The sequence below is a fragment of the Equus przewalskii genome, chromosome 28 (assembly GCF_037783145.1).
Source record: "Equus przewalskii isolate Varuska chromosome 28, EquPr2, whole genome shotgun sequence".
In the NCBI taxonomy this organism is placed as follows: Eukaryota; Metazoa; Chordata; class Mammalia; order Perissodactyla; family Equidae; genus Equus; species Equus przewalskii.
This window is the reverse complement of record NC_091858.1, coordinates 22,929,329-22,952,310: the sequence shown is the minus strand read 5'-3', so window position 1 is coordinate 22,952,310 and position 22,982 is coordinate 22,929,329. Positions and strand designations below refer to the sequence as shown.

At 40.1% G+C, this 22,982-nt stretch overlaps 2 protein-coding genes and 1 pseudogene across 14 annotated transcripts in view; 2 read left to right on the top strand and 1 right to left on the bottom strand.

Annotated features, from left to right (window-relative positions):
- CYP4V2 (cytochrome P450 family 4 subfamily V member 2) overlaps positions 1–12,335 on the top strand; it is a 29,171-nt gene extending 16,836 nt beyond the window's left edge. The window contains exons 7-11 of one of the 2 annotated variants that reach the window (XM_070598980.1): positions 649–837; positions 4,238–4,340; positions 8,490–8,624; positions 8,727–8,906; positions 10,319–12,335. In XM_070598980.1, coding sequence (XP_070455081.1) covers positions 649–837; positions 4,238–4,340; positions 8,490–8,624; positions 8,727–8,906; positions 10,319–10,491 — 780 coding nt within the window. In that variant the 3' untranslated portion in view covers positions 10,492–12,335. The remainder of the gene's footprint in view (positions 1–648; positions 838–4,237; positions 4,341–8,489; positions 8,625–8,726; positions 8,907–10,318) is intronic. The other variant, XM_070598981.1, reaches the window with a different exon arrangement.
- LOC139080141 (protein SET-like) lies at positions 7,149–8,003 on the bottom strand (annotated as a pseudogene).
- Positions 12,336–15,845: 3,510 nt separating the features above from the next.
- KLKB1 (kallikrein B1) overlaps positions 15,846–22,982 on the top strand; it is a 30,123-nt gene continuing 22,986 nt past the window's right edge. The window contains exons 1-6 of one of the 12 annotated variants that reach the window (XM_070598973.1): positions 15,929–16,018; positions 16,619–16,677; positions 20,571–20,639; positions 20,842–21,158; positions 21,280–21,405; positions 22,787–22,893. In XM_070598973.1, coding sequence (XP_070455074.1) covers positions 21,299–21,405; positions 22,787–22,893 — 214 coding nt within the window. In that variant the 5' untranslated portion in view covers positions 15,929–16,018; positions 16,619–16,677; positions 20,571–20,639; positions 20,842–21,158; positions 21,280–21,298. Of the gene's footprint in view, positions 16,019–16,618; positions 16,678–20,454; positions 20,640–20,841; positions 21,159–21,242; positions 21,406–22,786; positions 22,894–22,982 lie in introns of all 12 variants that reach the window. The other 11 variants (XM_070598972.1, XM_070598974.1, XM_070598976.1 and 8 more) reach the window with 11 other exon arrangements.

The following is a 22,982-nucleotide window of genomic DNA, read 5'->3' as shown; positions in this document are numbered from 1 at the left end:
TAAATAGCAAGTATACTATAGTATCAGGTAGTAAGTGAAATGGAAGAAAATAAAGTGGGGTTAGGAATGTAGTGAGGGCTAGGGACTAGGGTGGCAGTGATCCGGGAAGGTCTTTGTGATAGTGTGACAATTAGCAGAGATCCGAAAGAATGGAGGGAGGCAGCTTTGCTGGCACCTGAAGAAAGAACATTCTAGGTAGAAGGAACATACAGGGTAAACTGACTAATCAGCTTGCTATTTCTTTTCTCCAACACAGCATGTATTAGAGCCATGTATAATTAGTCTATTATATAATGATTGTGCTTGCTTCACCATCTAAACTTTCTCATTAGCCCATTCAGTCTCTGGAGTACTAGCTAGTAGATTACTCTATTCCCATGTTGGAGAGACTGCAAAAATAGTACTTGAAAATTCTAAATTTGTCCGACATTAAATTTGTTTTTCCAAGTCTTAGCAAAAAATTGCCATAAAATGTTCACAGAAAGCTTTACTGTATTTTCACAAGAGCCCAAGTTATTGTTGAGACAGTAAGAACAGGAAAGGTTTAGAAAAAATAAGTTAAAGAAGCCAGTATATTGTCCTAGGAAAATGTATTATTAGGCTATATCAAATTCTAAACAAAAGCACGTGATTGTTTAAATCATACAGGTCATTGTTGAGCGGGCCAGTGAAATGAAGAAAGATGAAGAACGTAGTAGAAGTGATGATGGGTGTTCTGCCCCCTCCAAAAATAAACGCAGGGCTTTTCTTGACTTGCTGTTAAATGTGACTGATGATGAAGGGAACAAGCTAAGTCATGAAGATATTCGACAAGAAGTTGACACCTTCATGTTTGAGGTATTTTATATTGTCATGTTAGTTTCAGGTATTGTCCAACAAAATCTAGTCAGTTTTTATCTAATTTTTCTTTTTCTTTTTTTTGCTGAGGAAGATTGGCCCAGAGCTAACATCTGTTGCCAGTCTTCCTCTTTTTGCTTGAGGTCCCTGAGTTAATGTCTGTGCCAGTCTTCCTCTCTTTTGTTTGTGGGCTGCGGACAAGTGATGTAGGTCCCCTCCACCCCCAGGAACCAAACCCAGCCCACTGAAGCAGAGTGAGCTGAACTTAACAACTAAGTCATGGGGCTGGCTGCTAGTTTTTAGAATCTTTAGCATTTTAAAGATTTTTAAAAGTTTAACCAAATTTTAAAGTCGCTTAGTATAACTGAGGAAGAGTCGTTATATTGTCATTGGAAATTACAAAATTTAAGAACCTGATAAAGTACCAGATCAACTTCCTTCTTCTGAAAAAGCTTTTGGTGGGTAGAGCAGTAGACACATTTTGTTCTCTAGAAAGCCTAAAGCCCGTCAGACTTTTCCAAACAGAAAAGCAGCCAGAAATAGCTCTCAGTTCTCGTATTGCTTCACACTTCCTTTTAATCTCCGAAACCCACAAGTCTGTTGCTTTACCGCCTCCTCCTGCATTCGCTCTTAGCAAATGAGCGCTCAGCTACTGCTGTGGGCTGCTTTAAGCTAAAGAAGTTAATAAGAGCCTTTTGGTAGAGAGCTTAACCAGTTTGTGATGCTAAGGAGATTTCTGGTCTTCAAACAATAATAAAAAAGATGCAGTTTTTACAAAGATGATTCTAACTATATTAAATATTACAAAGAGGAAATATCTCAATATGCAGATTGCCAAGTAAAGATAAAGAAGTGGTTTTAAAAAGCATCATATGGCCATATTTTGGAAGTGGAGGAAGGGGCAAGGCATCAGTTGTTTTCGATGGCTCCCTGCAGGCTCGACCTTGGTTTTGCTGCCCTGCCCACAGCCCTGTGGATACAGCGCCAGTGCCCGTGCGTCCGCCCGGGCAGGAGGCCTCTGCACCCCAGCAGACAGCAAGGTGTGTTCAGGGGCTGTAGACCTGAGTTCCCGTTTTCCTCTGTGCTGACTAGCCACGTGAGATGCTTCCAGTCACCCCAGATCCCGATCACAATTTCCGTACATGTCAAATAGAGAGGTGGACGAGATCAGTGGCTTTAAAGTTCTTTTATAAGCAGAGTACCATATTGAAAAGAAATTTTATGCAGAAAATGGACACCTAATTAGCTAAAAAGTGGAGAGGTGTTAAGTGTGTGGGCTCTGAGGCCCAATCCCGGCTCTAACCTATGCCAGAAGTGTGACCTCGGGGACCTCACTAGCCTTTCTGAGCTTCAGTGTCCTCACGGCATAGCAAGAATAGTGATGAGGATTAGATTAAGGATTTTTTAAAGTGCACGGTGAATTGTACCTGGCATATAAGAAGCATGCAGCAGATATTGGCTATTTTTATTTGATATTGAAGTGGAGAGACCGTCTCACAGCTCCACTTTGCATGCACCCCTGCACACACCCCTGCACACACACACAAACACGCATATACATATATGCACTCTCATACATACAGCTACACACATATGTACATGCATCCATGCACACCCCTGCACACACACACAAACACGCAGATACATATATGCACTCTCATACATACAGCTACACACATACGTACATGCATCCATGCACACACATGCACACACACAAACACGCATATACATATATGCACTCTCATACATACAGCTACACACATACGTACATGCATCCATGCACACACACACAAACACGCATATACATATATGCACTCTCATACATACAGCTACACACATACGTACATGCATCCATGCACACCCCTGCACACACACACAAACACACATATACATATATGCACTCTCATACATGCAGCTACACACATACGTACATGCATCCATGCACACCCCTGCACACACACACAAACACACATATACATATATGCACTCTCATACATGCAGCTACACACATACGTACATGCATCCATGCACACACATGCACACACACTTGCATGCACCCTCCTACATACACCCACACATACATGTGGGCATACACACAGACACACATGCACCCATACATGCATGCACCCATACGCACACACACATGTATGCACTCTCCTGCATACACATACATGTGGACACGCACACACACATCCATCTCCCACCAGTAACCTCTCACTTTCAGGAAAACGATCAGACTAGTGATCTCTTTCTTCCAGCTCCAACATTCTTTGAAATTCTAATTTTTTTCTGCTTCGCATCAAATAGGAGGTGTGCCACATATAATTACAGTATCGTGACCTCCTCCCTAAGGTGGATGCAGGCTATTACCTCCATGCCTTTCATGTCCCCCATGGCAGCCGTTAGATATTAACGTTTTTGCTTGTGCCCTATTCCACTAGTGAACTTCTGTCAACTCTGCTTCACGTTTTGCTTCATCCTGCTTTCTTCGGGTAGCAGACAAAATGAAACAGGAAGTTCAGCAGACTTTTTTTACACATTTGAATCGGGTTTCCACCCATAAATTCAAGAAAAGCTATTAACAATTATTGACCAAGAGCACTTCCTTCTGTGACTTTAGTAAACAGCTGAGTGAAATGGAGCAGACCTTGTCCGGAGTTCAGAGGAGTCTCTGTAAAGGAATTGCAAGTGCGAGAAAGTGCAATGACACACCAATATCAGAGACTCGTAAAATCGATATTTTAAAAAATTGCAGAGTAAGCCTCAAACAGTTCAACTTAGGCACTGTTTTACAAAACAGCTGGGAGATTTCTGCTCCAAGAATGAAAAATGACAATAATCTTTTGTGTCACATAGGAAAAAGTAAGATCTTCCATAGAGGAGATAGATCATTGGTTGCTGCAAAGTACTTAGTATTTTGCTGAAAACTCAGCAAGTATTCAGTGAGGCTATTTGTCAACTTCTTGTTGTGGAGAATATTACTCAGAACCACACGTATACCCGTGGTGTCCAGTATTGACAGGCAAAGGCTGCCTTACAAGGTAGAGAAGTACAGATCTGGTCATTGGCTCTCAAAAGTCAGACTCTTTCCCTTAGAAGTGGTCCAGCACGCCTTGTTCCCTTGGCATGCCCTCTCATGAGCACAGCCCAGCCACTTCTCCCCAAGTGTGCAGCTCCATATGGCATTGAATCGTCTCTCTAAACATGAACCTCCACTTTGAAGGGTTGTTTTGCTTGTTTGTTTGTTTCTCACCAAGATGAGATGCTGTACGGAATTAATTTCTTATGTTCCTGAGTTACATTGCAGCTGTCAAATCCAGGAATAATTCATAATAGAGTTACCATTACTAATCTTTGTAAAGCCGTGCTTTCCAAGCTATTGTTGTTCTTACATTTGCAGGGCCATGACACCACAGCAGCTGCAATAAACTGGTCCTTATATCTATTGGGCTGCTATCCAGAAGTCCAGAAAAAAGTGGACAGTGAGCTGGAGGAAGTGTTTGGTATGTTTGGGCCCCTTGCTAGTTACACTGTGGGTCCCAAGTCCATAGAAGCAGATGTCATTCTTGCTCCTTAAGGATGTGTATAGGACTGTTCTAAAGATACTGTAATCTTGAGAGTATTATGCTAAGTGAAATAAGCCTGATGGAGAAAGTCAAATATGGTATGATCTCACTGATAAACAAAAGATAAAAACTACAACAAGAACAACGAACAAACACATAGAGACAGAGATTAGATTGGTGGTTCCCAGAGGGAAAGAGGGTGGGAGGAGGGCAAAAGAGGTGACAGGGCATATGTGTACGGTGTTGGATGGTAGTTGACTTGCACAGTCCTTCTGAGATTGTTAAACAGGTCACTTCCATCAGTACTGAGCCAGGAGTCAAGGTTGAAGTCACCATTGCAGAGGCTTAAATCAACAATTTTAATAAATTGATTACCACTTCTAAAAAAATATATATATATACTGTAATAAGCAGAAAGTCTCCCAAATTGGCTCCCTTCCAGTACTGGTCTCCTTTCCATTACACAAGACCTCATCTGTTCACTTACAAGTGTTTGCTAATCGCCTGGCATGGACCGCGCTGGGCTAGATGCCGGGGATGCACAGATGAATGTTACTGTCCTCAAGGATTTTCCCGGTTAATAGATGGAACAGACATTGTATGTAAAGCAGTGAGTCATTGGGGCTGTGTGCTTGAGTGCTATGGAGAAGATAGTTGGGAGCAGAGAGGAGCAGATGATGCTAGTTAGAGAGGTCAAAGAAAGCTTTTAATTTAGGATTGCATCTGGCCACAAATGAGAGAAAAGATGGGTTAAGCTGATAGGATGCAAATTTCTATCATACAACCAGCAATTGGCAGGTAAGGAGTCCTAGGCTGATGCCAGTAGGGATGCCATCAGAGTCCCAGGCTTGCTCTTTTTCCTCTCTGTCATCTTTACCAGCATGGCCTTTGTTTTCTTGATTGTTCTTCCAAGTCTCATGTTTATCTTTAAGGCAAGGAGAAATGGGGGGGGGGGGCGTGGTGCAATGAAAGATGCATTAGTTTTCTGTGGCTGCTGCAATAAATTCTACAAACTGGGTGGTCTAAACCAACATAAATTTATTCTCTTACAGCTCTGGAAACCAGAAGTCCAAAATCATATCACTGAGCTAAATCAATGTGTTGGCAGGGCTGTACTCCTTCTGGAAGCCCTAGGGGAGAATTTGTTTCTGGCCACTTATGGTGGCTACCAGCATTCCTTGGCTTATGGCCACATCACTCAAGTCTCTGCCTCTGTCTTCACACCACCTCCTGTGTGTGTGTCAGATCTCCCTCTGCCTCTCTCTTATGAAGACATTTGTGATGGCATTCAGAACCTTCCTGGATAATTCAGGATAATCTCCCCATTTTAAGACCACTAACTTAATCAAATCTGTAAAGATATCTTTTTTCCAAAAAAGGTAACATTCACAGTTTCCAGGAATTAGGACCCGATATATTTGGGGGCTATTATCAGCCTACCACAAAGGGGCTATGCATTGTGCCACCCTTTGTTTAATCACATGTCACATGGCTCCCTAAAGCTGGAAGGAGAAAAGGAGAAAGGTTGGGTCAGCCAACCAATGAAGTGGTATCTGATGCCATTTCAGAGAGTAAAGAAGTGGGGAAGGAAAAATAAAGGAAAAAAGGAGGAGAGGAAGAGCATTCTACAAGGATGGAAGCGGATGAACAATGGCACAGAAGTGGAAAAGTTTGGAGGGCAATAGTGAATAATGAGGGACAGCTAGAAATCAGAACATTTGGTAGAATGTATTAAGAGATGACATTGGAAAAGAAGTTTCGTGTCCATATTGTATGAGAACTTAAATTTCACATCAAGAGGGAAGACTATTTTGTAGAAGGAGACAATCTGAACTTCTTGGCTCCGTTTCTGTAGTCTTTTTATTTTTTCTGTATCAATTTTAATGTCATATTGCCTCTGGTGGGTAAATTCGGTCTTCTAAAAGCTCACAGGTTGCTCTGGAATGCATCCACCTTTTCGTATCCTCTACCATTTCTAGTTCGTTGCTGGTCTCACAAATGCTTTTTGATCTCGCATAATTAGTAATTATTACTGTAATTTTTATTTTATTGCTTCTCCTGTTTTCTGCTAATTGTGCCTCACTTTTTTTTTCTACCTCCCAATATTGAGTGGCTGGGCTCAAGTCATCATTAGGAGAGAATTTTATTTTAAGAGTGTTGCTTAAACTGCAAGGATGTCCATTAAACATGACAATTAAATATGCCGTAGGACAAGCCATTGTTGTCAAAATGCCCACTTAACCCACCCAAACATCTCAAACCCACCTTTCGCTGACCTTCTATAAAACTTTTTTTTAACTAAAAAAATTTTTAACAAAAGAAAGTGGACAAATGTATATTGGTGAATGCTAACTGTCCATATTCACATAGAGACACAGTATAATCTCTGAGCCCAGTATTGAGGGAAAGAAGAAAAAAACTAGAATTCTCAGTGCTACTACTCAGGGACCAAGCACCTCCCAGCCTCCAGCAGAGCTAAGGGATCAGAAGATTTTTCTTTCTTCCCGGGGAGCATGGTGGTGTTCATCCCATAAAGTTTTTGTTGAGACAGGAAGGGATAAAAATGAGTTTGGAACGGAAAGATGCAGAGATCTGTTTCCCACTGTATTTTGCTGAAGGTATTGCCCCCCCAAATAAGTTGAGAACTGTGGTGTAAAGGAGAGAAAAGAGACTTCAAGGACAGGGTAACTGAGCACAAGAGGGGGGAAAAAAAGACTACAACTTGCTCCCAAAGCCTGGAAGACATTAGTCATTTTCTCCTTCATGCTGCTCTCTTCCCTCCCCTCATTCTCTTCTTCCTCTTCATCCTCCTCCCCCTTGTCATCAACATCTTCCAATTTTTCTTCTTCAGCCTCAGCACCATTATCTTCGCCTTGCCTTTATTCCTTCTCTACATGTCAGGAACCAAGTAGTACCGTAGTGAATTTGGCCAAATACCATCTTTGATGACCTCTCCTAAAGCATCTGCACCTACATCAGAAGGGTCAGTAAACCGGGGAGAGAAGCTCTCTGGTGCCCCCTGCTGCTACTTCCTGTTGGCTTTCTTCTGCATTTGACTTGAATATTCCATCAGATCCTTTTCAGATTTCCTTTTGATTTCAGTGGGCTTTGAAGATGGACCGTCACTCTCATTCAGATAAAATTCTTGGGAGATAACTTTATTTTTTGAAGTGAACATTTTCATCAAGATGAAAATCTATTCTGTAACCCGATTTTACACCTTCAAATTCTGTCGCTTCAACTGTGGTCGAATAATGCACCACCTCTTCATCCTCCTCCCCAAGCAGTGCAGACTTGCGGGTGGCTGACAAAGGTTGTTACGCCATAATATGGGATTTTGGCAATTAATTCTGACCTCTTGTGAAAAAATGGTTGATGGAGTTTGTTATATTTCTGTTCTACTTTCAAAATCTCCTCACTGGCCTGTTCAGTAAGTCTGTCTGTTTCATTTTGTATTTCATCATTGTTTCCTGCTACTTCTTGCCGTTCTTTTTCTCCCTTTGGCAAGTCCAGAGAGGTGGATGTCCCCTCCGGCCTGCAGGCAAGAGGCGGCGTTGGTTTCTTTGCTTGAGGTGGGAGCGAAGGGCGTTGGGGGGCCATGCTGTGGGGAAAGCCCAAGAATCTGACCCAAGAGTATCTTGCACGTCTGGAAGAAGCTCTAGGAATTCAAAATTCACCACTTCAAATTATACAATTTAGTACATTCACAACATTGTGCCACTGTTACCTCTATCCAATTCCAAAATATTTTCACTCCAAAAAGAAACCTTGTACCATTAAGCAACCACTCCCCATTCCCTCTTTCCCCAGCCCCTGGCAACCCCTAATTTACTTTCTGTCTCTAGGGATTTATCTGTTCTGAGTACTTCCTATAAATGGAAGCATCCACTCTGTGACCTTTTGTAGCTGCTTTCTTTTCCTTAGCGTATGGTCTCATTTTATTTTGATGGTGTATATTATTAGAAATTCTACTTTAGCTTAGGTATTTAACATTCAGTGTTTTGATTAGTGTATTCCTCTTTGATGTCCCACTCCCCAAGCCCAAATGGTTCCTTCATTATCACCTCACACATTTACTTTAATCAGGGAAATCTGATCGTCCTGCCACCTTGGAAGACCTGAAGAAACTTAAATATCTGGAATGTGTTATGAAGGAGACCCTTCGCCTTTTTCCTTCTGTTCCCTTATTTGCCCGTAATCTTAATGAAGATTGTGAAGTCGGTAAGAATTCTATAAAATTCCATATTAAGAAGAATAGAGAGAATGGATTTTTGAGTGTCTGTCTTGCTCCGTTCACATGGCATCTTGACTCCTTCCTGACAGCGGGTTACAAAATTGTGAAAGGATCCCAAGCCATCATCGTTTCCTATGCTCTGCATAGAGATTCAAGATACTTCCCAAATCCTGAGGAATTCAAGCCAGAACGGTTCTTTCCCGAGAATTCGCAAGGACGCCATCCATACGCCTATGTGCCCTTCTCTGCTGGACCCAGAAACTGTATAGGTTTGTATCCATCAGAATTGGTTTGACCTTTCAGGGTCAAATGGGAGTGGGTTTCTCACAATAATTTCTTTAAGATGTAGTGTCCCATACGCAACCGTCATTTGAAAAACTGGTTTCCATTTTCCTCTACTCTCTATTATATAATTTCCTCCACTATACATTTTTGTTTCACATATGACCGTCACAAAGTGTGTTAACAAAGTACTACAGACGGGGTGGCTTAAACAGCAGAAATTTGTTTTCTCACAGTTCTGGAGGCTGGAAGTCCGCGATCAAGGTGTTGGCAGAGTTGGTTTCTCCTGGGGCCTCTCTCCTTGGCTTCTGGATGGTCATCTTCTCCCTGTATCTCACATGGTCTTTCCTCCGTGTGTCTCTGTGTCCTAATCTCTTCTTTTTATGAGGACACCAGTCAGATTAGATTAGGGCCCATCCGCATGAGCACATTTTAATTTAATCACCTCTTTAGAGGCTCTGTCTCCAAATACAGTCACGTTTTGAGGTACCGGAGTTTAGGATTTGACATACGAATTTTGGGACACACAGCTGAACCCATCGCATAAGGCATAATCAGTTTCTGGTAGAGTTTAAAAATGTTATAGATTTTGGATTAAAGTAGAATATATTTTATATAGTAGAAAACTTATTTATAATGATTAGTTATATTTAACCTAATTTCTGTGTTTGTTGCTTTTACATATTGCATTTTGCAAAACTAAAACAAAGCATGCTTACCATGTGGCCAGCTGAAGTATTCAAACAAAATGAATGCACACCACCATGCATTATAAACACTTTTGACTTTAGAATCTTTAGCATTTTATGATTTAGGTAAATGCAGGCATTAGTAAAATGACGTCACATTTAAATGAATGAATCTGAAGCATATTTAGTGACTCTATAGCACATTAAATTAAAGGCCCAATAAGAAAGCAATCCAGAGTAGTGATTCTCATGCTTCAAGGAGCCCAGGATTCATCTAGAGTACGGATAAAATACAGATTCTTGGCCCACCCCAGCCATTCAGATGCATTGTGTGGGAGTGGGGAAGTGCACTCTAGAATCTTCTTCTTCTTCTTTTTTTTGCTGAGGAAGATTCACCTTGAACTAACATCTTTGCCAATCTCCCTCTATTTTGTATGTTGCTGCCACAGCATGGCCACCAACAGGTGGTATAGGTCTGGTCCCAGGAACCAAACCCAGGCCACCGAAGTGGAGCATGCAGAACTTAACCACTAGGCCACAGGGCCTGGCTCCAAGAATCTTCATTTTTAACAAGCATCCCAAGTGATTCTGATTCTTCCAGGACCTACTGTAAAAATACAAAATTGCTTGCTTCCTCTAATAGAACCTGTTCTTTCTCACTTTTGAGATACGTCTATAATTAAATTGATGGTATTTGCATTAATTTGAAGGTCAGAAATTTGCTGTGATGGAAGAAAAGATCATTCTTTCCTGCATCCTGAGGCATTTTTGGGTAGAATCCAACCAGAAAAGAGAAGAACTTGGCCTGGCAGGAGAGCTGATTCTTCGTCCAAGTAATGGCATCTGGATCAAGTTGAAGAGGAGAAACACAGAGGAATCCTAGCTATATTATTGGACCGTGCCCTTATCATGAAGGAGGTCTTTCTTTAAGGGAAACTTCGAATTTGTAATTTAGAGATCATGAGTTCAACACTCTTAATCCTTAGACCTAATTTTCTCTTGTCACCACTTACCTTGGGATCAAGTCTACCAAGGAGAGAGTTTTTATATTTTCATCACCACCATAGATCTTACCCCTGGTCCCAAAAGTACAGTCAACTGATGACAGCACCCAAATAAACGTCTAACAAGTTCTCAAAAGTGGAATCCACAGGCCAATTCAATGTCAATCAACAAACCGGAAGGATATGATTTAATTGAGGTTCCAGAATTTTTGTAAGGTATTCTTGTTGACTCAAGAACATATATATGCATATATCCATATAGACCTAATTTGAAGAGTGTAATTAAGGACTTAGACTTAAGGAGGTTAAGTTTTTAAAATTACATCAGTTCCATCAGTTATGAGAGTAATTATTATGGTGCTTTTCAGATTTTATCCCCTAGAGTGGGTCGCTTATGAGTTGACTCAGGTTCTGTCTGTTTCCCTTTTGACTGTGTACTTGTGGTCTTCGTTTTATTCCTCACAGCATCACAGTTGCCTTTATATGTCATGAATTATGGGGCGAGACTCCTCTTGGTAATGTCCAGTCCCTCACGGTGCCTCATAGACTTTTGGAGCTGGAGCGACCCTGGAGCTTATCTAGTTATACTCCCTTTTGTTAGAAGTAAGGGAATGAGATCAATGAGAAGGCAAATTTCTGTCCAAAGTCGTGCCACTAGGGGGTGACAGGGCTGGAAATAATTAGCGGTCTATACTCTAATGTCTCCCCTCCCAATATGATAGACTTCTGTTATAGTATGCTATTGCTTTATGGAGCTCGGGTCTATCACTAGCTGTGTCATTAGAACACAGATGCTCTGCCTCTGACTTTGGTGTATTTCTTCTAGAATTATTCCATCATTAAAGGAAAAGAGAAGTCGTTCATTTATACTCAGTAACCCAGTAAATTTAATCCTCTAGAGCATACCTACCAAGCTGATAACTGACACACTGTCCTGAATTTTAATTCCATCCACAATTTCTCTACTCCCTCACTCAGTGACGTTAAAAAATTCTTTTGATAATTTTAATAAGATTGTTCCTTCAATTTTCCCAAGGCAATAACAGATAGAAGCAACAAATGAAGAGGATGGAATATATATTCTTCAGTGGCTATCAAAGGAAGAGGTTACAAAACCAAAGCCATTTGGAAAACACTACAGGCTGAGGCATTTAGGGCAGGGTCAGTAGGTAACCCACTTTACTGTCCCAAAGAGCCCCAGTGTAGACAACCCAGGCCCTAAGTTGAGAAGAAAAAGTCAAAGAAGCGTATGATACAACTGAAAAAATTCCTGTCACGTGGATAATCTTGTTATCTAGAAAGTGGAGATATGTAGAAAATCTTGTTCTCAGATGACTTTGGACAATTAACGTTTTATTCATGGAAATCAGTATTATTTCTCAATTTTATGCACTTACATTTAAACTGTGCCTGTTTTTTTTTAAGTGACCCTACACTAAATTTGAAATTAAATTTAAAACAAAACGTTGCTTAATGTTACCTTTTGGCCTAAGATTTTCACTTAGCACCAGAATCATTGGTTATTCATGGTTTAATTGGAAGTTCACTTCAACCATGTCAAGAGTTGGAATTGAGAAATTATATCATGATCTGTAGTAACAAAAGGCAAATGTTGATTTTTTTTTTTAAATAAGAGGATGATCAAGTACCTGTTTGTGTCTATTACCTGTCCTACACCTGCTTGAAAGAGGTATCTGAAGAAAAATAAATTATATTTTCAATATGGGTGCTACTTTTATTCTAAGAATGCATATCAGTTTGAAAAAATGTAGATAACCTAATTTTAGTGGGATTATAGATATAATTCTGTGATTCTCACTGAGGTGCATTGGGAAGAGCACAGCCTAAAGTGTTACCCTTCTTAGGGACATTTAATGATCTAGAGACACAAACAACAGAAATCATTCATGAGTCAAAAAGGCACCACCAAAGACCTTTCTCAGTGAACTGACATTCTTTTCTTTTTTTAAAATTAATTTTAATGAATTAATTTTTTTATTGCAGTAACATTGGTTTATAACATTATGTAACTTTCAGGTGTACATCATAGTATATTTCAATTTCTGTGTAGATTTCATCATGTTCACCACCCAAAAACTAATTACAATCCATCTCCACACACATCTGCCTTATCACCCCTTTTGCCCTCCTTCCCCCCCCCCTCCCCTATGGTAACCACCAATCCAATCTCTGTTGCCATGTGTTTGCTTGTCGTTGTTTTTATCTTCTACTTATGAGTGAGATCATATGGTATTTGACCTTCTCCCTCTGACTTATTTCACTTAGCATAATACCATCAAGGTCCATCCATGTTGTCACGAATGGCCGGATTTCATCATTTCTTATGGCTGGGTAGTATTCCATTGTGTATATATACCACATCTTCTTAGCCATTTGTCCCTTTGATATTGAACCTGAAGTGAGTTCACTCACCCGTTGCACAGCAAGCCAATCTCTGACACCAGGTGTAGTGGAAGAAAGTAGGAATTTTATTATTACACAGCACTGAGCAAGGAGAGAGGGCAGCTAACGCTGAAATCCCAAACTCCCCAAAAAGCTAAAAAGAAGGGTTTTTTACTTGGAGTTTTAGGTAGGGGAGGGGGAGCATATGGCCTTGCTGGTTGGAGCTTTCCCACCAGCCTGTCTTTGGCCTTGAGACACTTGCAGAGAGGAGGGAGCCCATGACCTTGCTGGTCAGCGGCTTTCCTACCAGCCTGTATCTCTTTGCAGGGAGGAGATAATAAATACAGGTGCTTGTCCTTGGCGGTGTCTGTCTCCATGGAGGATAGTGGATTCTGGAGCCAGGAAGCCAGAGAGCAAGCAGGGAATGAGTGTTTTCGTTTTAACCCCACATATACCAGGTTTAATGTAGGGAAACTGATATCAGGGTCGGTATCACCTTGATAGACACCTAGGTTGCTTCCAAGTCTTGACAATAGCCATGACATTCTTTTCTTCATGGGCGGCACAATAAAGCTTTTGCTCATCTGTTTCTTTCCTGTGGGCCCATGTCCTGGCCACACAGCAGCTTCACCAGAGAATCAGGGCCTTTTTCTTTTTTTGAAAACCACAGGTTCTCTTAAAGCTCCCAAGGCAGACCACCTCTCAGCCTCTGGCACCTCCTCCCATCCAAGCTCTCAAGCTCCATTAGGGAACTATTCTTCATTCCCTCACCTCAAAACAGTCCAGCACCAAACCCCCTCTCTCCAGGACACTGTCACTTCAGGTAAAGATAACCTTCCATATTAGCGTTTTTTTGCTGCCTAACAAATTACTACAATCTTAGCAGTTTAAAACAACACTAATTTATTATTTCACAGTTCTGTAGGTCAGTAGGTGGGCTGAGCTAGGTTCTCTGTCTAGTATCTCGCAAGCCCAAAATCAAGGTGTGGAGGTTCTGGGGAAGAATCCTCTTCTAAGTGCATTCAGTTGGTTGGAAGTTGTTGGTTCCTTGTGGCTGTAGGACTGAATTCTCCATTTTCTTTCTGGCTCCTGTCCAGAGACTTCTCTCTGCCCCAGAGACCACTGTCAGGTTCTTGTCCCAGGCCCCATCCATCTCAAAGCCAGCAGTGGAGAGCCTCCTGTGAAATCCCTCTCACACTTTGAATATCTCTGATTTCTTATGTAACAGCAGAAGAAAACTCTGTTTTTAAGGGGCCCGTGTGATGAAACCAGATCCACCGGGATAATCTCCATTTTGATTAGCTCAAAGTTGACTTAGTAACCTTAATTACACCTGCAAAACTGCTTTGTCAGGTAACATAACCTAGTCACAGAAAGACATGGTATCTCATTTTGTTCAGTCCCCTGGATTAGAGTGGGAAATCTTGGGGAACACTTTAGAAATCTGTCTATTACTGCCTCTTTTCAGTTTCATTCTGAGTTAGTTCTTCTGAATCCACAAGGAAATTTTTAGCTTTATTGTCTTACTGAAACGTAACTTATGGTTTCGCTGTAAGAAAAATCCAAACAAAACACAGAAGTATATTTAAATAGGTTAAAATCTGTAATCTCACCTTTTAGGGAAACAATCTCTGAGGGTTTCTGCCATGATTTGGAGGCAGAATCCTTTCATCCCAGCCATCTTTTCTCCTGTTGAGGCTGGTAGCAGATGAGATCCAAAATTTAATATTTCATGTACCTCACAGGGCACAGGACTGCCTTTTATTGATTGCTGGGGTGCCAGTTGATGCTCTGAATCTAAAAGGCAGTACAGCATGCGTATTTGAAATATGTTACTTCATTACAGCCAGAAAATATTTTATTGACGTTATCCTACATTTTTAATAAACACCGTTCTGCAGTGCAATAATATGCATTAAATCTTTATTTAAAAATCAACTCCCTAAAAATCTAATTCCCTAGCCAGAACAGTGTACCGCCATTTTGAAGAATAGTGAGAAAACAAAGGAGATTTAGTGGGCAAGTGATTATGGTCTCTAAATATTTGAAAGAGCTCAAACAAAAGAGAATAAATTATTTTGTGTGGATCTAGTAAATTAATCTAGGATTGAAGGATAGAAGTTGCAAGGAGGCATATTTCAACATATAGGAAGGCTTTTTCTTAAAAATAAAATGGAACACCCTCAACTGGAACACGCTCCCAGGAAAATCAGCATGTTTCTTTCCATTCGAACTATCTGTGCCAGGAGCGCTATATAGCAGATTTCAGCCTACTGTGTCTGAAAAGGGCCAGATGGTAAATCTTCTCAGCTTTGCAGGCCATAGTGTCTCTGTCACAACTACTTAATGTCTGTAGTTGTAGGTGAAAACAAGCATAGATAATACATGAATGAATGGGCATGGCTGTATTCTGGTAAAACTTTACAAAAACAGGCGCTGGGCCAGATTTTGTCTGTGAACTGTGCTTGTCAACCCCTGCTGTATCATATTTCCTGAATTGGGTGGGAGGAGGACCTAAACATCAATCAACTCCCTTCCATACTTAAAATTTCAATGTTACAAGATTCTTTGCCTATGGTATAGGAGGGCATAGATACCATTCACCAGAAGATGCTGCCAAGACAAGCTATCCACACCCACCCTTTATTCAGTTGTGCATCTAGGTGATTATAATGGAAAAAGTCCAGTGAGATGAGATTTAAGCTGCATGACCCTAAATAACCGGGAATATTATGAACCTTTAAAAAGAGGGAAACCTGTGCATGACTTGTGTGGCCCTAACATGAAATAGTTAATATATTAAATAGCTGAACACAGGGATGGGATGTTCATAGAATATGTTGACAGGACAAAAAGTTGAAACTGTTGGCAGAAAACCAAAGTCAATATCAGAGTCAAACAAACACTGCCTGCGGGGCTGCATTGGGAAAGCTTGAAGACCGTCCATTTTTAAGTGGCCAGAGACCCTCTTGTCCAGAACCACGGAAACAATTGTGCTCTCAGGTAGACAATTTCTATTATTCCGATTGATTCCAAATAACGTATTTTTTAAAAAATTATAGTTTTTACTTTACAAAGAAGCTATTAGTTTATGTTCTAATTGCTTGCATATTGAGAGAGTATAGAAAAAACTGATGTTCTTATATGTGGAAATATTTAAGTGTAAGATATTTTCAAAGCAAAGAGAATGTTGACTGATTTAAAAATGAAAAATAGGCTTGAATATTTTCAAAGCTTTTTTTTTACTTAGGGATTCTGGACCGATGTCACTGGCATTATTTACAATAATTTTCTTTTGCTCAAATCTAGAGGTTTCCCAACTGTTTAATTCCTCTCGACCAATTCTGTTTCCATAATTACCAACAGCACAGGTGGCAAATGAACAATAAACGTGATAGTACTTTAGAGATCTCAATTTACAGCTTGTGCCAAGTCCCTGGGCACAAAATGTACAGGAAACCCTTGTTCTTTGTATTGCTAATTGTGTGCTTAGATTTTTCAAGTCAGACTTTTATAAGAAAATCTCTATCACCTTAAATTAAAGTTCGTGCTAAATATGATCTATAACCGTCAGAGTTTTGCATGCATTGCTTTCTCTTTTAGGATGATTTCATTCAGGCAAGCAGCTTATTTCATTTGCTTATTTGCTACAGTTTCCTGCGGTGAGTGGCTTATCTACAAAACATAAAGTTAAGGGTGTGTGGGAGAGAATTAAGCAAGACATGCTACCCCTGGAGAAGGCTATCGAACACACAGCATTGGGAAGGAGGCAGGCCCTAATAAGTTACACATCCTTTTAATGTTGGGAGGCAACTACCACTTCTCGGATGTATCTCTCTAAGACAATCGTGGGGAGGGGAGAATGCCTTCCGGCATGTGTCAACAGAAACTTGTGTTTGGAAATGACTATCTACAAGGCAGATCCTGAAACAATCAGCACTCATTTTTTTCATAAACTTTTTTTTTTGGGGGGGAGGAAGATTAGCCCTGAGCTAACATCTGCTGTCAATCCTCCTCTTTTTGCTGAGGAACCCTGAGCTAACATCCGTCCGCATCTTCCTCTACTTTATATGTGGGAGGCCTGCCACAGCATGGCTTGCCAAGCAGTGCATAGGTCCACACCTGGGATCTGAACGGTGAACCCCGGGCAGCTGAAGTGGAATGTGCGAACTCAACCACTGCACCACTGGGCTGGCCCCCTATAAACATGTTTTAAAAATCAGCTTTATCTGAATATGTAAAAGAGTGCTAGGCATTTTATATTGTCTGGGTCTAACCCAAGTATTGTAAGAAGTACAGGGTACATATTTTTATTCTTTTAGGCCACAGGGAACCATTTCAGAAATGAAAGTACCAGATTTCAATTTAATTTAGTAAACCATCTCTTTGAACAGTTCTTGTTTCAACACCAAGTTTTGACCTTATTTCTCTCTCTATCTTTTCCATCAAATTTTCAGAGAATAAGGATGATCCTGGACACTTTTTTTCATTAATCTTTGTAGAGTGGAGTTTTCTCTGTGTCGTCATTATGAGTGGGTTCTGAGTCCATGTTGGCTTAATATTGCTTACCTACCTCTCAGATGCATGGCTAGGAGAAACACTTCTTGGGTAAGGGTTACATTTTAAACAGATATAATTTCTTCAGGAAGAAGCCTTTTTTTTCCCTAAACCACAACTCCCTTCCATGTGGCCCCTCATTCTTAATTGCTCTTCTGAGCCATAATCATTACCATTTACAAATCCACTGAATACTGAGGAGTACAAGCCAGAGATGCTGTGGACCATAGCCATTTCAATTTTATTTTTTGGCCAAAAAAAAAAAAAAAAATTCATGATCATGCTAGAAATATTAGAGGTACAAATAAGTGGAAAATGAGAAACTACATATTTTCTGTAGTCCTATAGTACAGAAATGGCCACTGTTAAAAATCTTTCATTTAGTAATTCAAATATTTTTCTACACACATTTACACATTTAACAAAGATGTTATTAATTACAGATACTTTTTTAACATGTTTTCTATTTAAAGCAATCTCTTCATGCAAATAAATATATATCATATTTTTTGGAGCTTAGTATTCTCCTCTGTTCATGGTATTTTTGCTTGCACATTCTTACACACATATTCAATTATTTCTGTGGAATAAATATTGGAAATAAAAATATTAGATACAAAGATGTGAATATTTTTTAAGGTTTTATGAAATGCATCATGACCATTATCTGCCAGAAAGGTTATTCTCAAGTTGACTTTTTCTACCAGTGGGTGAGAGTGATCATTTACCCGACTTAGGCCAACTCTAACCATCAGGTATTGTTTTGTGGCCTGGCATATATTGACCTTTCTGGAAACAATGTCTCAATTTATTTCTGGGAAACCACTGCCTCCCAGTTTTGGTCCATGCGGTTGTGACCCAGTCAGGCCTGAACCAGTAGGTGAGGCACACATCCTGCTGGCTCCATTGCCCTGATCAAAGCCAAAGCTTTGCAATAAGACTTTTGCTTACACTTCCAGAAATAAGACTCGTTTTTTTTTTCACTTGGATTTGAACTATGACAGAATGCTGAGACCTGAGTTTCTGGCACTATCTTCCCACTATGTGGAACTGAAGAGCAAAGGCAACACCATGGAACAGAGCAAATGTTTGAAGAAAACGTTTGTGTCTTGATGGGATCAGCTGAGTGCTGTGTCCAGTTATTCCTGAAGTTGGATCCAACAAGGGCTCTTTGGCTGTGAACCAATACATGTCATTTGTACTCAAGTCACTTTGAACTAGGTCTTTTTTTATCATTTTCAACCAAAATCAGTACATCAACACTGGTAACTTAAATAATTTTAAATTTTAACTCGCCTATATTTATGATTCTTATCATTTTTTGTATATTTATTAGTTGCTTATATTTCTTTTGGAAATTACCTTTTCATATCCTTTGCCAATTTAAAAAAATGAGAGTCATTTTCTTCTCCTTATTGATTATATGATTTTTTTAACAAGCCTGAATAACTTGCCCAAGGTCCATGGACGCAGGGGTCGGTGTGACATAATATAACATAATATTTCATGTTATGGAATAACTCATGTTACAGTGTTTTCCATGCACTCTAGAATACAATACAAACAAGCCTATCATCATCATCATCATCATCATCACCAACTTAAGAGAATAAGCAAGAACACCTGTTAGAACTTTCTTTCCAGTCTTCTCCAAAGTTGGTGTACTTTTAGTTGCTCCCTTTCATTGGCTGAGTCACACAGCAATTCACAAAGTTTCTCCTGCAGAATGGGAACTCCCAGACTAGCACCAGCCATTGTTTGTGCCCTAGTTTGTGTGTTGGGATGGGAAGGATAGTTGCTTGATAATTATGAATCAGCCATAAACACCAAATGTCTAAAACACAGGGCATTTTGCAGCTAGCCTCATCATGGGGTCAGTTACTCAGTGTTACATGTGTTTACGAAATGTAGACCTGTACACTTGGCAACTTGTATTCCCAGAAGCTTCCACATGAAGAGATCTCTGCTCTTTCCAAATATAAACCTTACCCAAGGGCTAGTCATCTTAGCCACACGTCTGAGTGGAGAAGAGCTGAACTTGCTGGACTGAGTCCTCATAATAGGGCTAAGAGCCAGAATCCCCAGGGGGTGGGATGGTGCAGAGGAAATTTTAATCTTCAGTGCTTAATGAAATACATGCGGCTACGCAGCCCATCTCCTTAAAGGCAATACAAAAATAGATGTTATTAAAATTGAAGGGTGGCTACTGCCCTAGGGGATGGGCAAGGTTGTCACTGGAATATCCTGTGGTTAATGGACAGATGACCGACTAAAGCGAATATGTTACCTGAGTTGGAAAAGCTTATTAAGCACACTTTGGAGTGGATCTTTCAAGGTAAACTCAAATTCAGTATAAGAGTAAAGGTAACATGTAATACTCTAATAATGTGTGGGATGCAGGGTACTTTAGAGCTGTGAACAATTCCAAACAGCAAATACATAATTGAAAATGTATCTTCAATATGGCACGTGCGTGCATTTGCTTAAGCTGTCTAAAAGATGAGCTTGTAGAAATTGAGCAAATACTTTCTTCTCTGCACTCATTCCTAAAGTAATACATGCCAATAACTGTTAGTTTGCTTGAATTAAACTGAGATGAGGAACAACATTTAACGTTGCACGCTAGAAAAGGGAACAAAAAGGGGAGTCAGAAGAGCTGGGTTTATGTTCCAGGACATTCATTAGCCATGTGGGTCTTGGGCAAGTCTGTATTGCCCTGGGACTCAGTTACTTAACTTGTTTCCTAAAATAAAAAAAAGTCAGATGCTTATGATAAAGACTGTCTCTAGCTTCCCTTACAGAGCTGTTGTGAGAATCCAGTGGGGGTGTTCATTATGAAAAAGAGATCATACATCATTATTATTATTTTTTTTTTGAGGAAGATCAGCCCTGAGCTAACATCTGCTGCCAATCCTCCTCTTTTTGCTGAGGAAGACTGGCCCTGAGCTAACATCCATGCCCATTTTCCTCTACTTTAAATGTGGGATGCCTACCACAGCATAGTGTGCCAAGTGGTGCCATGTCCATACCCAGGCTCTGAACCAGTGGACCCTGGGCCGCTGAAGAGGTATGTGTGAACTTAACCTCTGTGCCACCAGGCCAGTCCCCATACATCATTATTTTTAAGGCATGATATTTTCATTGCATGTTAGGTGACAAGGAGAAACCAAGCTAGGATTGCATTTGGGGGGGAATAATTTATGTACAAATTATTGTGTGATTTAATAAAAATCAACCAAGTGTTTCTTGTTTGTGTTTTGCTGAGGAAGATTTGCCCTGAGCCAACATCCACTGCCAATGTTCCTCTTTTTTCATATGTGAACCGCCACCACAGCAAGGCTGCAAGAGACGAGTGGTGTAGGTCCCAACCCAGGAAGAGAACCCAGGCTGCCCAAGTGGAAGGCACTGAACTTAACCACTAGGCCACTGGGGCTGGCCCAACCAAGGTTTTTTATATAGAAGTACCCATAAGATGACTTTAACATCATATATTCTTCAAATAGTCACCTTAATATGTGTCATTCTGCCTCTACAATTAAAGTCATGTGATAAAGATCTTTGGATATTCCTTGGAGGAAACAAAAAGGTTCAGAACACATATATTTCTATTACAATTATTATTTACATTCATTCCAAATTAATGTTATTTTTTTCAACGATGACATCACAGGATGCCTGACTCAACTGTATAAAAATATCTTCTTCAGAGGTGGGGATGTAACCGCCATGTACACCCCAAGCGCCCAACACTGTCAGATGATGTGTACGTTCCATCCTAGGTGTTTGCTGTTTAGTTTTCTTCCTGAAAATTCAGCCAATGACATAGACAAAAGGTAAAAGTTGACATTTCGTTATTGGAGCAATTAATCATTTTTCAAACTGGAATTAGTCGTGTGCAAAAAAGTGTAGCATATCACAGGCTTGTTTTGCAAATGGGGTTCAAGGACCAGCTTCATCAGAATCACCTGGAGTGGTTCTTAGCATAAGCAGGTTCTTAGGCTGAAGCCCAGACCTACTGAACCAATGACTCTTGGGCCTGGAAATCTGCATTTTAAACAATTGCTGCATTCACTTAAAGTAGTAGAAGCTAGTTATTTTCTATCCAAGGCCTCAAGGAAAACACTTGAGAATCATTGGGTTAAGAGATTGTCTCAAGAAAGAGTCTAAAAACGGGTGACTATTTCACCTGAACAAGGAAACATACTTGCTGTCTGACTCATGATCACATTTGTGGACAGCACAGTCCTAAGAAAGTATAACAGAAGGCAAGCATTTTGTTGAGAATGTAATCGAGTAAGATCCAGAGCTTATGACCTTGAAAGAAGGCAGGTGTGAATGGTGCCCAGAGGGAGCCGATTGGAGCACCTATGATTTGCATGGTGTGTGTGTGTGTGTGTGTTTGTGTGTCTGTGAATATATGTTAGTAACTGGCAATTTGGAAAAGTAGGAGCACTGGAAAAAGAGTTGGCAATTAAAAATCTTATTATCTCATAAAGTTGCCTAAGTACAGCCATAGATTCATTTTCTTTAATTTTGATCAATATCCAGAATGAATGTTTCTTCATTGTTCCATTTCTATATCCGTAATTCTTTTGTCTTATCTTCACTCTATTTGAATTTAAAAACTAGGAGTTAGACGATTACCCCTTGATTCTACATGATAAACTTGTACAGAAAACCCAGACTGTATGTGAGAGGCACCAACTTTTAAAATAAAGAGTTGAGTCAGGCTCTAGGATCCTTGTGAATAATGAAATTGCGATTAAAGTTGACATGAAAGACAGAAAGAAGTCTTCCATTAGGTGTGGACTAGAAAGAGTTAGTGAAAGAGATGGACATCATATATAGATCCAACTCTCATGACTGATTTAATTTCTCAAGTAAATGAAAGTATTTATAAAAACAATCACCAGGTAGGAACGTAGTTTCCCCAAAAGTTTAGGAACACAAGAGAAATCACTAACTCTTTAATGTGGTTGACCTCCTGTACTTAAAAATGTGAATGTAAAGGAAAACAGTGCTGAAGTTAGGTATCACAAAGACTGTTAGATATTATGGAATAGACTCTAAGAACGTTCTTTCCAGCAAGTGTCAGGGAAGCTGTACTATTTTCCTTATTCCTGCCTATAGTCATTAGTGTATAAAAAACACTATACATTTTCTCCATGTGTGTTTATTATTTGACTTCCTAAGTGAAGCTACTTTCGAATGCAGGTTTGGTTGCTTTTTGAAAGACAGTGTTACAGGAACGCTACCGAGAGTGTCACGGAGAAGTGCAATTTCTGGACATTCCTTAAAGCAATGTGGTCATCAAATAAGCGGTAAGGTGTGGATTTCTTAGCTAAATTTGAATGAATGATGGGTCCACCTTAGAAAAGCTTCTGCTCAAAGTCTGTACTGCTGTGGACTT